The sequence below is a fragment of the Herpailurus yagouaroundi genome, unplaced genomic scaffold (assembly GCF_014898765.1).
Source record: "Herpailurus yagouaroundi ecotype Mexico unplaced genomic scaffold, PumYag 140, whole genome shotgun sequence".
Taxonomy (NCBI): Eukaryota; Metazoa; Chordata; class Mammalia; order Carnivora; family Felidae; genus Herpailurus; species Herpailurus yagouaroundi.
The window spans coordinates 84,822,100-84,837,434 of record NW_024412395.1 but is presented as its reverse complement, the minus strand read 5'-3'; the positions used below and the strand labels follow the sequence as shown (position 1 = coordinate 84,837,434).

The 15,335-nt window shown below is 37.6% G+C and overlaps 1 protein-coding gene across 4 annotated transcripts in view; it reads right to left on the bottom strand.

Annotated features, from left to right (window-relative positions):
* Positions 1-15,335, bottom strand: part of ZDBF2 (zinc finger DBF-type containing 2) — a 32,809-nt gene that overhangs the window by 16,717 nt on the left and 757 nt on the right. For 2 of the 4 annotated variants that reach the window (XM_040475998.1, XM_040476001.1), the window contains exons 1-5: positions 15,242-15,335; positions 10,776-10,828; positions 9,732-9,809; positions 8,458-8,562; positions 2,334-2,461 (exon numbers count right to left, since the gene is read on the bottom strand). In XM_040475998.1, coding sequence (XP_040331932.1) covers positions 2,334-2,461; positions 8,458-8,517 — 188 coding nt within the window. In that variant the 5' untranslated portion in view covers positions 8,518-8,562; positions 9,732-9,809; positions 10,776-10,828; positions 15,242-15,335. Of the gene's footprint in view, positions 1-2,333; positions 2,462-8,457; positions 8,563-9,731; positions 9,810-10,775; positions 10,829-15,159 lie in introns of all 4 variants that reach the window. The other 2 variants (XM_040476000.1, XM_040475999.1) reach the window with 2 other exon arrangements.

Sequence of the window (15,335 nt, the reverse complement as noted above, 5' to 3'; positions counted from 1 at the left end):
AGAAAAACAGGCAAATCTACAAACAATTCATAAAATAAACATATGGCTAATAAACATATATAGAGAGATGATCTATTTTATTCATAAGTAAATAAAGGCTAATTAAGGGACACATGGTTTTGGCCTGTTATGTTAGGGGGGTAAAAGTTGCTAATCCCAGTGTTGGCAAGAGTGATAAGAAATGAGCTTTCTCATAGACTACTATGAATATGTATATAATATAAATTGCATATAAATTGGCATAGCCTTCTAGGAAGTGTCTCAAGATTTTTAAATTTACACACACACACACACACACACACACACACACACACACACACACCTGGAGCAACAAAATAAATTAATAGTAAAGGATTAAAACCCACAAAAGACATATCCATGAGTTTATAATGATATAAACAGATAACTCAATAAATAAGTGAGACAACCAGAAAGCCCGTCTTTATAAAGGTAGAATTCTGATTAATACATGTAATAACTGTTTCAGGGAAGAATCATCAATCAATGTTTAATACAAGCGAGTGGAAGTACAATGAGAAACAGGATATTTATTTACATAGTCTCAAAGTCCTTGTCATTAATTATAATGGGGAAAACAGGAACATTACAGTAGAGAAGCCATCTTAAAATTAAGTGATCCAAGTTAACATCACCAGCCATGAGACATGGCAACATCATGGGTCTCTGGATACATTGAGAAGGGCACATCAACTATAATTTGTTCTTCTCCCACACGCATAACCTAAGTTTAATCATGAGAAAATGTCAGGCATACCCCAATGTAGGGACATCATACAAAATAAGTGGCCAGCAGTGTCCAAGTCTTGAAAGCAAAAGACTAAGCAACTGTTCATGATTCAGGGAGTCTAAGGAGATGGAACAACTAAATGCCATATGTGCTCCTGGACTGAATCCTGGTCCCAAAATAAAGGACATTAGAAAGACAACTGACAAAATCTGAGTAAGATTTTGTCTACAAATAGTATAGCACCGATGTAATTCCATGGATTTGATCACTGTGATGTGACTATTTTAGATTTAACATCTGAAGAAGTCAGGTGAAAGTTATACAAGAATTCCTTGTACCAGTTTTGCACTTTTTTGTAAGCCTGAAATAACTCCAAAACGAAAGGTTAAATAATAAAAAAAATTATGTATTTTTTAAGGTCCAAAAACTTTAGCCCAGAAGTTCAAGTTCTAGAAATGCACACCACAGAAATAGATGCATGTACAAATATGTGTGTTGAAGCACTGCTTATACAAGCTATAAACTGGAAATTTATACTCACCACAAGATCATCTTTCCAACGGCTAAAAAATAACATTTTTTAAAAATGTCCCCATTTAAACTTTTCATCATTCGCTAAATTCCAGGTTGTGATCTGCAAAGCATTCAAGTTTACCCTTTTTCTAGAAACTGCTGGTCACTATCTCAACAATTAATTCTGCACAGATGTGCTAATAATCTATTTTGCTTTCTCATACAGCTGTAGCTGCAAACTCACCACACTATTTAGTCCAATCTTCTACCAATGTTTTCCTTTAACTCTTCAATGTTACCAAAAAATTTATTTTTATTAAAATTTCAATCAAAATTGATACAAGCTCTCAAGATACTGACAGATCATTAAAAAGCCAATTCTATTTGAGGTCTCTTCTATTGAGTTAGCAAATAGTTCAATTAAAGTGGAACAGACTTAGTTTTTACTTAGACCACCCTTACTCTCCATTACTGTCACCACGTTGTCTGTTACTAATCTTTTGAAAGTAAGCATTGGGTCGCCTGGGTGGCTCAGTCAGTTAAGCATCCAACTTCGGCTCAGGTCATGATCTCACGGTTCGGTTCGTAGGTTCGAGCCCCACATCAGGCTCTATGCTGACAGCTCAGAGCCTGGAGCCTGCTTCAGATTCTGTATCTCCTTCCCTCTCTGCCCCTCCCCTGCTTGTGCTCAGTTTCTCTCACTCTCACTTTTACTTTCTCTCTCAAAAGTAAACACACGTTACAAAAAATTAAAAGCTATTTTTGCCCCCACCTTTTCCCCAGCTTAATCCTATGACATCCTTAATAGAATGCCTTAATATAGAATTATTTATTGGCCTAAGACATTTATTTAGAGAAAAGTATGGTGTAGTCCATACCTTTTACAGTGAAATTGCTTATTTAAGCTAGGAAAAATTTTTAAAGAATTGCAAAGAGAAGTTACTAGATAAAAATCTCACTGTATATTCCTTAATTAAAAGATTTACTTTAAGAAGTACTAGAAAGTTAACACAAACATCTACTGTAACATACAGTAACTGCGGACTAATATGGTCCCACTCAGCTACTTTACCTGCTTTCTTGAGAATGATATGGGTGGTGCCGGAGTACATCCTGTAAGAAACGTTCCATCAAACTAGTGGTACCCATCCGCTGTCGATTCTGTGTAGTCAAGTATCTGTGCTGAGCACTGGACATATGCTATTAAAAAAAAAAACTGAATAGTTTTACACAGGTAATACTCATTAGTAGTGAGTTTCACAAATGGATTCGTTTATATACTCCTGGTAGAAGTATAAATTGACATGAACATTCTATAGAGCAATTCTAAAATATGCATCTAAAAATCATACAAGGACCTTTCCCTTCAATATAATAATTACATTTCTCTAAATCTGTCCTAAGGAAATCATCTTAAATGTGGATGATTTTTACAAAAACAAGCTTAACAACAAAAAACGGGAAATCTCCAAAATGTCTAACAGTAAAATATTTAAATTATACCCTAAGATGTAATACTGTACAGCTACCTAAAATAATACAAAGAATTTTAAGTAACATGGAGGAATGTTACATATTAGAAGAAAAATGGAAGATGCAAAAATTACATGTATGCTTTTACCTGAAACTATAGTTTTAAAAGGTATAGACAAGTTAATGGAAGAAAATAAACCAAAATTTTAAAATCATTAACATCTGTGAGGTACACTTAGAGGTAATTTTAAATTTTTTCTTATAAATTCTTATTTTTTGGGGCGCCTGGGTGGCTTGGTTGGGTGGCCAGCTTCAGCTCAGGTCATGATCTCGCAGTCTGTGGGTTCGAGCCCCGCGTCAAGCTCTATGCTGGCATCTCAGAGCCTGGAGCCTGCTTCCGATTCTGTGTCTCCCTATCTCTTTGCCCCTCCCCTGTTTGCTCTTTCTCAAATAATAAACATTAAAAAAAATGTTTCTTAATAAAAAATAAATAAATAAATTCTTGTATTTTTCCCAAGCAAATATCTTTATAATAAAAATCTATTAAAAAAGAGAAGAGAGTTGAATCACTCTCTTGGGGTGTCTGGGTGGCTCAGTCAGTTAAGCATCTGGCTCTTGATTTCAGCTCAGGTCATGATCTCACCACGGGATCAAGCCCACATCAGGCTCTGCACTGATGTCTTCCAAAGCAGCTATACCGATCTGTACCCTCATCAGCAACGTGTCATGGTTTCCATCCCTCCATTTCCTCATCAACACTTGCCATTGTCTCTTTAATTTTAGCTACTGTAGAACGGGTTTAATGTTGTTATCACTGTTGCTTTACTTTGCAATTTTTGTGATAGCTTTTCGTTTTTAGTGGTGACCTGGATATCTTCCTTCATGATGTGTCTGTTCAAGTCTCTTCCTGTCTTCCAAATGCATGTTCTTTTTTTTTTAACGAAGTGTAAAAATTATTTATTCTCAACATGAACTCTTTGTTCAATTATATGTGTTTCAAATATCATCCTTCTCTCAATGGCTTATCTTTTCACTTTTTCTTTTGGGGGCAGAGGGTTCATAAAGTTTATTTTTGTGAGCGCACACACACATGCAGAGTAAATCCACAGCTTTCCCAGCAATAGTTACAGGATACCTCTCCACCTTCTTAATCATCTCCCATTGTTTCTTAACTTCACTGCAGTCCATTTACCAATTTTTTTCTTTTTCAGTGCTTTTTGTTACTAGTTTAGGATATCCCTCCCTAACTCAGAATCATAAAGATTTTCTGTTTATTTCTAAAAGTCTTGTTGTTTTTACCTGTAATATGTACATCTACAATCTACTTGAAATTGGCATTTGTATCCAGGATGATTTAGTAATAGAGTTTCATTTCTTCTCCATATGGCTATCCAATTGACTCAGTACCATTTATGGAAGAAAGTCCTGTCCTCACCATTCTTTAGGGCCGTATTTGTCACAAATCAAATATCCATGTATGTGTCTGTTTCTAGAGTTTTTGGTTTCCTTCCATGGTCTTTCTAACTTTGCATTGCTGTCTTAATGACTGTAGTTTAGGGGCACCTGGGTGGCTTAGTCAGTTAAGCGTCTGACTTCGGCTCAGGTCATGATCTCATGGTCTGTGAGTTCAAGCCCCGCGTCGGGCTCTGTGCTGACAGCTCAGAGCCTGGAGCCTGTTTCAGATTCTGTGTCTCCCTCTCTCTGTGACCCTCCCCCGTTCATGCTCTGTCTCTCTCTGTCTCAAAAATAAATAAACGTTAGGGGCACCTGGGTGGCGCAGTCGATTAAGCGTCCGACTTCAGCCAGGTCACGATCTCGCGGTTCGTGAGTTCGAGCCCCGCGTCGGGCTCTGGGCTGATGGCTCAGAGCCTGGAGCCTGTTTCCGATTCTGTGTCTCCCTCTCTCTCTGCCCCTCCCCCATTCATGCTCTGTCTCTCTCTGTCCCAAAAATAAATAAAAACGTTGAAAAAAAAATTTAATAAAAAAATATATATAAATAAAATGGGATAATTTAAAAAATAAATAAATAATTAATTAAATAAATAAATAAATAAATAAACGTTAAAAAAATTAATGATTGTAGTTTAGTAATAAATTTTGATACCTGGTACACGAAGTCTCCTGACTTTGTTCTTCTATAAGATTATCCTGGTTTTTCCTAGCCTTTTGCATGTGCATACATATTTTTAGAACTGGCTTAATTTTCATTACAAACAACTCTTCTAGGGGTGCCTGGCTCACTCAGTTGGTGGAATATTTGACTCCTGATCTCGGAGTTGAGAGTTCAAGCCCCTTGTTGGGTGTGGAGACTACTTAAAAATACATTCTTAAAAAAAAAACTTTCCTGGAATTTTGTTTGGAATTTCATTAAATCAATATACATGTTTGGGGAAAACTGACATGGTTACAATATTGATTTTTCCGATTGGTATATCACACCAATTATTTAATTTTTCTTATATTTCTCTCAGTGTTTATGGTCTTCTACATAAAAACCTTATACATATTTTGTTATATTTATTCCTAAGGAGTTCATGTTCTTTGATGCTATTATTAAATACGTTTTTTAGATCTCATTTTCTGTATGCTGTTAGATATAAAAATACAATTTCTTTTTATGTTGCCCAACAAGCTTATTAAACTCACTTATCAATTCTAATAGTTTACCTAGATATCTTTAGGTTTTCTACATCTACAATCACACTTTGTGCAAGGTACAATCACAGTTTTGTTTCTTTTTATCTAATATGTATCATTTTCTTTCTCTTTATTTCCCTTGCTAGAACCTCCGATAAAATATTGAATAGTTTAATTCAAGCATCAAGTCTATTACTTAATAGAGTACTGATGCATTTGGATTTAATCTTTGTTTTTATTTTTAAAACTGTTTTCAGGGGCGCCTGGGTGGCGCAGTCGGTTAAGCGTCCGACTTCAGCCAGGTCACGATCTCGCGGTCCGTGAGTTCGAGCCCCGCCTCAGGCTCTGGGCTGATGGCTCAGAGCCTGGAGCCTGTTTCCGATTCTGTGTCTCCCTCTCTCTCTGCCCCTCCCCCGTTCGTGCTCTGTCTCTCTCTGTCCCAAAAATAAATAAACGTTGAAAAAAAAATTTTTTTTAACTGTTTTCATTACTCCTGCCTATGCGATGTCCCTATGTCTCTTCTTTCTTTCCTTCTTGTGGACCACTTTTTATTATTCCAAGTTCTCCACTTCTGTTAAGTTGGTAGGTAGTTATAGGCCAGGCTCTTTTTCTAGTCTGTTAGTGGTAACAGATGATCACAAGCAACCCTGACCTACCAAGATCTAAAATCACTTGCTACTTTTACTCTCTTCTTAAGCAAGGAATTTACTCGATTTACTTTCCTTCCAGTTTATATGTCATCGTTGTCAATGCCACAAGATATCATTCATTTAAATCACCTGCTACCTTTCCACTGATCTTCCTGACTACCCGTATCTCTAAGCTTCCAATTGAAATCATTTTCCTTCTGTCTGAAGAACTCTTTTTAGTATTTCCTTCAGTCAGGGTCTGTTGCCAGTAAATTCCCTTAATTTTCGTTTTCTGAAAATATTTCTATTTCACCTTTTTTTTCAAGGATATATTTATTAAGCATCGAATACTAAATTGGTAGTTGTTTTCTTTCTTTGGGTTTCCATTGTTTCTGTTGAATCTTCAGCTACACCTGGGTCCTCTATTTCTCCACTGCCTTTAGAGTTCTCCAAAGCCATGAAATTTATCTATTTATTTAAGACTTTGTACTTAGTGCAAATTACTTCAGCTGTCAGGAACAGGGTCTTTTTTTAAGTCTTATTTGAGAGAGAGCGCGCGCACACACAAGCAAGCAGGGGAGGGGCAGACAGAGAGAGCATCCCAAGCAGGCTCTGTGATGTCAGCACAGAGCGCAACATGGGGCTCCATCTCATAAACCATGAGATCACCACCTGAGCCGAAACCAAGAGTCCTTCACTTAACCAACTGAGCCACCCAGGTACCCCTTCAACAGTCTTTTAAAGTGCCTGCTTAGTACATGAGTATCCAAATGTCTAAAAATTATTTTAAACCTTTGGCAAAAAGTTACACTGAATGCTTACTGAATAGAACTTGTAGTTAAAGATTCAATGTTTTAGTAATATCAAAAGTTCAACAAGTAATCGTCCAAGTCAAGTAATGGCATCATTTTATCGATCATGACAGAAACACTAAAGACAGCCTTGAGATTTATTATCTGCCGCCTCGTGTTTATAACCAGCAGTAGAAAGTTTTTTTCTGTTAAAAGGCAGAGATGTGGAAATCATAATAACTTTTCCTTAGTATGAATTTAAATGATGACTGTTGATAACTAAACAAAACAAATGCCACTGAACAGCAGAATTTTTACGTAGGACAAACGTGTCTTAGATATCACTTAAGATAGAATAGTATAGACTAACAGGACCAGAGCTTCCTTATATTACTCCTTCACCTATGACACAATTCCACAGCTCAGACCCTGAAGAAAACCTTGAGGCTCTTCCAAATGAACAATTCTGTTCAGAAGACCTACAGCTACTATTACTATGAATACTGATTTCAAAACGTCCATATACAATTCTTCCCAAACTCTACCAACAAAAAGAAAGGGACACTACTCAATTCATTCTCTGAAGCCAGCATCACCTGAGTTCTGAAACCAAAAACATCACAAGAAAAGAAAGCTACAGACAATATTTCTTACGAATATAGACGCAAAAATCCTCAACAAAATACTGGCAAGCCAAATCCAGGAACATACAGAAGGACTAAGCACCATGACCAAGCGGGATTTAGCCCAGGGATATAAAATTGGCTTAATAGCTAAAACTCAATCAATATGAATTGCTACAGACTGAATTGTGTCCCCCAGGCCCCAAACTCCTATGTTGAAGTTCTAACTTTCAATGTGACTGTATTTGGAGACAGGGCTTCTAGGAGGGAATTAAAATCACAACATATAAAAAAATTAACTGAAAATGAATCAGAGACCTAAATGTAAGAACAAAAACTATAAAATTCTTAGAGGAAAATACAGGGCGTAACTGTTCATGACCTTGGACCCAGCAATCTTTTACAACCCCAAAAACACAAGCAACAAGAGGAGGGGAAAAAATCTAAACTATAGCAACATCTAAAACATTTGCGCATGGAAGCATAATCTTCTAAGTCCTTAACCTTATTCTACAATGTCTTACAGCACCTAATTCTCTAGATTCTTCACCTATCACTTCACACCCGCCCTCCACCTTACCAGCACTCTGGCCTCATCGGCTCCTGGCTTTTAACCAGCACGCCAACCACCCCTCTACCTTGGGGTCTCTGTCTTTACTCTCTCCTCCCTCTACCTAGAAATTCTTCCCCCAGATATAAGGCAGCCTGGATCCCAAACTTCATTGAAATCTCAACTCAAATGTCACTCCTTAACCTTATCTGGCAGCCCCACCTGAAAGTGCACTCCCTTCTCTATTTTATTTTTCTCATAACATTTATCACAATCTGACTTATCATGTATTAAGTTTATATGATTATTTATTTTCTGTCTTACTATACTACAAAAGGGACGTGGATTTGTCCCTGGCTATATCCTGAGAACTTTAAATGGTGTCTACCAATTAGAAGATTCACAACAATCTGTTCGGGTGAATAAACGAGTTTAATAAAATGCATGACTAGGTCCTTTGAGGTATAACTGTTTATTAACAGGATCCTCTCACCTGTTCCAGGTTATTATAGCGCACACAGCAATAGCTGCAGTACCCCTGTCTGTTCTGCATGCTGAATAACCAAAGTCAAGTGGCTACTGTCCGGGAATACTCCAACTGGAAAAAAGAAAAAACGGGAAGAAAAAAACAAACAAACAGGTAAGTCCTTACTACCCTGAGGAAAATACCCTTGGTAATATCAGAGAACAGAAATTCATTCTTGAGTACGATGCACCCTTATTTTGAATAATTATGAAATTAGATAAGTCTGCCAAAAGCTACTGAGTCGATCAGTGAGCCTGGAGGAGAGGGGGAGAGTTGTGCACCTTCCAAAAAAGGGGTGTGTTGTTGATAGGTGGAGGCTGGACTCAATTTTTTATCAATTTTCTGATAACTTGTTACAGTTATTAGGAATTGGTTCAGTACTCAATCCGTAAAGACAAATTCCTACCTCTGTGTTGTTGTTATAGCATATTCACTATATGCGAATGAGGCTCAGTAATTTTCCCATTGTGTTCCTACATAAAATCTGACGTTACGTGAATTCTCATTGTTATACCTAACATCTACTTCCGTCACGAGAGTAAAGATGCATGTATTTTCTGCTTAATCCACAAAGGTGCAGATTTTAAGATAAATTACCTGACAGAACTACTAAAAATCAAAATAACCAATTTGGGTCTGAAACACAAGACACTTCTCTCCTGACAACTACATAAACCAAATAAATATGAGGAATTTCTTCCGGTTGGTGCAATGAGATCTCTCTACAAATAAAAAAAGTCTCCAAGTTTCTACCGCCTTGAAACTATCATCCTTCAACATTACCTACTGCAGTGGTTCCCAACCCAGGCTGAATAGCACAATCATTCCCCAAAATTCTGATTTAGTAGGGCTGAGACAGCCTAGAATTCAGAATTTTTTTCATTTCCCAAGTAATTCTGATACACAACTATTTACTCACCGACACAAAGTGTTTACAGTTAATGATTATTTTAAATAATAATTCAATACAATTTTAAGGTTTTTGCTGTTTTGTTAAAATGAAAACAGAATTTTAAGAAATAATTTCATCAAGTTTTAACTCGAATTATTTTAAACATTCTTGTCTGTTGAATATGTAACAGAACGATCCTATAATGTGTAGAATATTTCTGATATGATGATCCTGCAATACAAAAAGTTTACTCATTAAAATCAATATTTAGAAATGACGTCAAGCCTGAAAATCAATGAGAACAGAAGAGCTTTTATTAAATCAAAATGCTATTGTAACATGCACTCACCTGTTACTTTTTATTACGACAAACTTTGACTTTCTGGCTTCCACACTTACTGGGAAAATAAATCAATTAAACCAGCCTCTGAAATAGAGAATATATAAAAAATGACTTATTTAAAATTTGTTCTTTTTTCCATTATTTTACTTCATTTATTAACCTGAAGCAACAAAATGAAACAAGCTTTAAGCTGTGTGTATAGATATAGCCAATTTTCAAGCTGAGAGAACCCTAGGGCCTAAACCTGAACTTTGAAAATCATAAAATAACAAATTTTCTAGTGCTTTATTCAAAATATATTTAAAACGGGGGCGCCTGGGTGGGTCAGTAGGTTAAGCATCTGACTTCAGCTCAGGTCATGATCTCACGATTTGAGTTTAAGCCCCGCATCGGGCTCTGTGCTGACAGCTCAGAGCCTGGAGCCTGCTTCGGATTCTGTGTCTCCCTCTCTCTCTCTCTCTGCCCCCTCCCCAACTTGTGCTTTATCTTTCTCTGTCTCTCAAAAATAAATAAATGTAAAAAAAAAAATTCGAAATGTATTTAAAACAATCATTGAATGAAAGGCAAAATGAAAGTATTAGTCTAATGTTACACACACACAAAATTGAAATTCTTTATAATTTTTTTTGATCTTTGACACATACAGCCTTTAATTCCCATGCCATGATTATCTACATTTCTGTCATCTCATGTCACATACATGCCACTGAGACAGTGAGCCGCCATGACTCTGAAGCACCTGATTGGCACTTTTCAAACTTTGCATGCTAGGAACCCCACCTCAAAAACTGACTAAATCAAAACCGCCTGGTGGGGAGCCAGGCACATGCCTATTATGCATATTTAAAATGCTCTAAGGTGATTCTGAGGCAGGCTGAAGCAGTAACATAAGTCATCATTTTTTACATACTAATAAAATTCTTACTTACTAAAGGGATCATTTCTTTGGGGCCTGGGATTATATTACTTTTCATGACTGAATGGGTCTTTTTATTCCAATTCTGAATTCTACTGGTACCTGGTATTTTCATAAAGTAACAAGTCACTTACCTTGAGCAGAAAAGGGCAGGTATTTCATCAGTTGCATTAGTCCTGGAAAACATCTGTAAATTAAAACAATTGAAAAAAAAAAAAAGATCAGCCCCCTAAGTGTCTACCACAGGCCAAGTAACTATCCCCAAGTCATAGATAAGTTTGAAAAGTAACCCAATTATGTTTCAATGGGAGAAAAAAATACTAACTCTTTAACACAAAGCACTTTACATACTGTGACTCATAGACTCCCACATGACCTCCTAAGATGCTCTGGGGCAGAGCAATTGTCATGGCCCACCCATATAACCCACCATCGAGTATTTCAGATCTTTGGGTTCCAGGAACAGCAGCTGGAAAATAAACTGGATCTCTGGTGAGGGTAAGAACACGATGCTATAAACCCATATGAGCTTTATAGGAAATCTTTGAAAGAAATATTTACATGGAATTAAGTGTGGATCCTGGACGAACGACACAACTCGGTTCTTATGTTACTTTCGGTGAAAAACACTGTCAATTCTTTATCACCTATCAACTGACAATTAGGCCAAATTATCAATCTTGTTTATTCTTCCACATTGTTGTTGGCAAAGTGTTGATGACCCTTACCCAGGATCATTGGTTAACAAAAAACTCCAACAATTTGGTTCAAAAGAGGCTGTGACAGCACTGTATAATCAAAGAATAAATACTTAGCACCTACCCTGTGCAGATGCTGGAAGCTTTAAAGGATAGAAATAGACAAGCTTTCTTGCTCTCAAGAAGTTTAAAATGGCACTAGGAAACGAATGTAAAAATACCAGGTGGTATCTGAGAAATGCCTAAGCACAAACAGTAAGTGCCAAAATGTCACAATGGATATAGCTTTTTAACTGGACATTGGAAAATGGGTAGGGTGTACTTAAAGATCAGGAAAAGATGTTCCAAGTAACAAAAAAGCAAAAGTACAAAAGTAAGAAAGCAAAAGTACCTTTAGAGACAGTAAACTGACAAGTTAAAGCTGGAGCCAAGACTTCATTTAAAAATTTAAGGGGCAATAAAGCAAGAAACGTAGATTCAGCTTCAACATGATCGTAGTTAAAAGAAAACTTAAGAATTTAGACCACATATTCAGACAGTGTGGGGTTTGTTTTTGTTGTTGTTTGTTTGTTTTTGGGTTTTTTTGGAAAGCAGTATATGCAGGGAGCTTTAGGAAAATTCTGGAACAGTGGTTCTTCCCTATTCAAAGGAGCTTTTCACAGGGTAAGTTAAACTATGCGGCACCATTTTCTAGGATATTAGAGAATTAGTTAGCACCCAAATTATCCAAATTCAAAGAATCAGCATCCCTTAGAGCAAAGATTTAGTCTCATTTATGCTTGCAAATTAGGAAAACACACAGTAATTTTTTTCTTTCAAATATTACTTTTATTAATTTTTATTATGAAAATAAAACATACCATGGCACAATTATAAAAATAAAGACCACTAAAATCAGTCATAATCCCACTACCCACCATTAATATTTATCATATATTCTTTGTTCTAAACATGTGTTTACAAAAATGGTATGGTACTATAGTCTACTCTATATAGCCTGCTGACTCTCACTTAACCATATATGATGAGCACTCCTATATGATATGATACATAATTCCAAAACCGAATTTTTAATGACTGCATATCAGTGTAAGACAAAAGCTGTCTTATCTGACAAGACCCAGCAGCCGGTGAATTTGCTATTTAAACATTAGGAGAATTTTAAAAATAGATACACACATAAATTAGTATTTTGTCTAACTTCAGAAATATGAATGTATACATGTTTCATTTAAGGTCAAGTTAAGCTTTTTTGTTTCATTGAGATTTTTTGTGGCTAGGACAGCTAGAGTTCCAAGTCATATTTTTTTCATATTTTCATAAACCACACCATAATTTACCATCAACGAGTTTCCACTTTGGTTCCTTTCAAACAGAACAAGAACTTAAAGACATTTCTAAAACTGAGAGCAGCATTTGATTAACGTTTAAGATGTCCCCCAAACTTTTACAGTTGTCACACCCAATTAAGTACTCTTGCAGTGGCCTTTTTTTTTTTTTGAGTGCAAAGCATTCAAATTATTTTTCATAAAAATAATAATGCTCTAAAAAAGGACAATGCCCAGACTCTATTTCTTTGGTTTATGAAACACTTAAAAGAGTATAAACCGATCTGAGGCAGTGAACAAAGATCTCTGAGACTGCCTGAGGTGACTTCAGCACATATGTCTCAAACTGCATCTATTTTTCTTTTGGGACTATTTCTCGCACACCTGAGATCTGGACCTGCTGCAGAGATAAACACATCGTTGCAATGAGTTCAGAGTTGTAGTGCGTGTTTCCCAAACCACGGTATTTTGAAATAAGAGCTAACAAAATCCAGAATCCCTATGGGAAATATTTTTCAACTGTCACACAAGACAGACACCAACTTAAGATTAAATATAAAAAGACAATAGAAAGGCATTTGGTTTATTGAGTAAGATCACCCAAATTATCTGTCCAGCAACAGGAAAACAACGGGGGAGCAGTCACAAAACAATGGCTAAATGAAATAAAAAGACCATCTTATTAATTCAGTGTCCCTTTCTTTACAACATTAATTTTCAACTTCCCATTTGTTTGGATTATCCACCTTATGCTTATGCTGCCTTTCCTCTGGTGACAAGCATTATCCTCCATTCAGTCTTAATAAAATAATAATAGCTAACTTTTAGTGAATAGTCAATCTGGGCTAGGCACTATGTCAACAGTTTCATATGCATCATCCCATCTGAATAGCAAACACCCTTATGAAATTGGTGTCCCGGTTAACTCCCACTTTACAAATCAGGAAACTGAGGTTGAGAAAGAAGCAGTATCTTGTTCCAGGTCACACACCAATAACCACTGTAGCTGGGATTTGACTGTAGGTCAATCTGAGCAGTTTATGCTCTTAACCTCTTAACTTCCATAAAATGCTTCCTCTCTGTAATTTCAGGAATGCTAATTGATTGTTTTAATATTAAGTGAAAACAAATAATTAGGGATCTAATTTGTTGCAATAAACACTGTCACATATTCCAAAGAAAAGAGTAAAACTAACGTTTAGCTTAATTGCATCATTGCTCCCATTCTGAGATGAGTGCTGACAGTACCTTGGATTAGTGATTTTCAAACTTAATTAGCGTAGCACAGAGGAAGCAATACATTTTATATCACAACCCCGCACACACACACGCAATCACACATGTACGCGCCCTCACGCGCATGCACCCCACGCACGCACTGGCCCACACACACACGCAGTTAAAACAAAGCTTACAAAATATCCTCATTACCTGTAATGCATTCTGGTATTTACTATGCTATCCTCTTTTGTTTTTTGTAAGTGCTAGTTATGACCCACAAAATTAATTTCACAATCCACTAATGGGTGAAAACTGCAATCTGAAAAAACTGCATCACATTATTAAGCCAAACAAACAATATTATACAGAAGATGGCTGTTACCCTGAATTCAGCTTATTTCTATCCAATACCTTGGCCATTGCGGTGATAACTTTATCAAATCTCTAACCACTTTCTTTACTAACGTTGGCCACTGGCCAAAGTGCAGGGAGAAGAAGAAAATTCTTGCCTTCCAGGCTCTGGGTCCAAATCAGTGCACGTTAAGAAGGCAGCAGAAAAACGTTTATGCACTGATATAGAAATGACCACAACGCACTAAGCAAAAAAAGCAGACTACATTAGCATTCCCCTTTATGTAACACGAATATGCACTTACGTACCCCAAATTGTTAATACTGACTCCCTTGATGATAAGATTGATAAGGGCTTTTTCAGTGGGTTTATTTATTTTTTTCCTGATAGTATATAATTGCTGTCAAACAAATTAAATATAATTCTATTCTGGGGATTAAAGACGTTTAACAGCCAGCATCTCGTTATGCATTTCTTCCCCGCGCTGCCAAAATCATCGCGTCGGATAATGTTAGGAGCTGCAAAGGGCCTTCTAAAGACCACGTAATAACGACGGCGTAATCTGGGCAGATTTACACAACTGTTGCACGACGATAGTAAAACGATCGTTAACACAAAAAAATAACGCTTCCAAAATAAATCCCAATCGCCAAAGGCTGATAAGGGCCTAGGTCTGGGGACAGCTGGACACAGCGCAGGGCAATGGGGGAAGGGGATTTGTGGACAGGTGGCTTCGGATCTCGGCCCCACAGGTGCCCCTACAAGTCCCCGCGGGTACAAAGCCCCAAATCCGACCTCCGCGAGCCGCCCCCTCTCCACCTCCCAGCCCCAGGCCGCGTCCGCGGGCCCCTCCGACCCAGGGCCCCCGACAGAAGCGCAGGGCAGCCTGCGCCCCACCTCCACCCCACGCCCCAGCCACCTCGATCCGGGCCCGGAGACGCCGGCCCCGCTCCCGCAGGACGGGCAGAAAGGGACTGGGGACGGGAGAAGCCGAGAAGGACCTGCGAGGCGGGTGCAGGAGCCGGGCGAGCGGTCCGGCCGTCCCTCGGGAGGAAGAAGGCGCCCGGGGCGCGAGGCGAGCAGGCCCCACCCCCG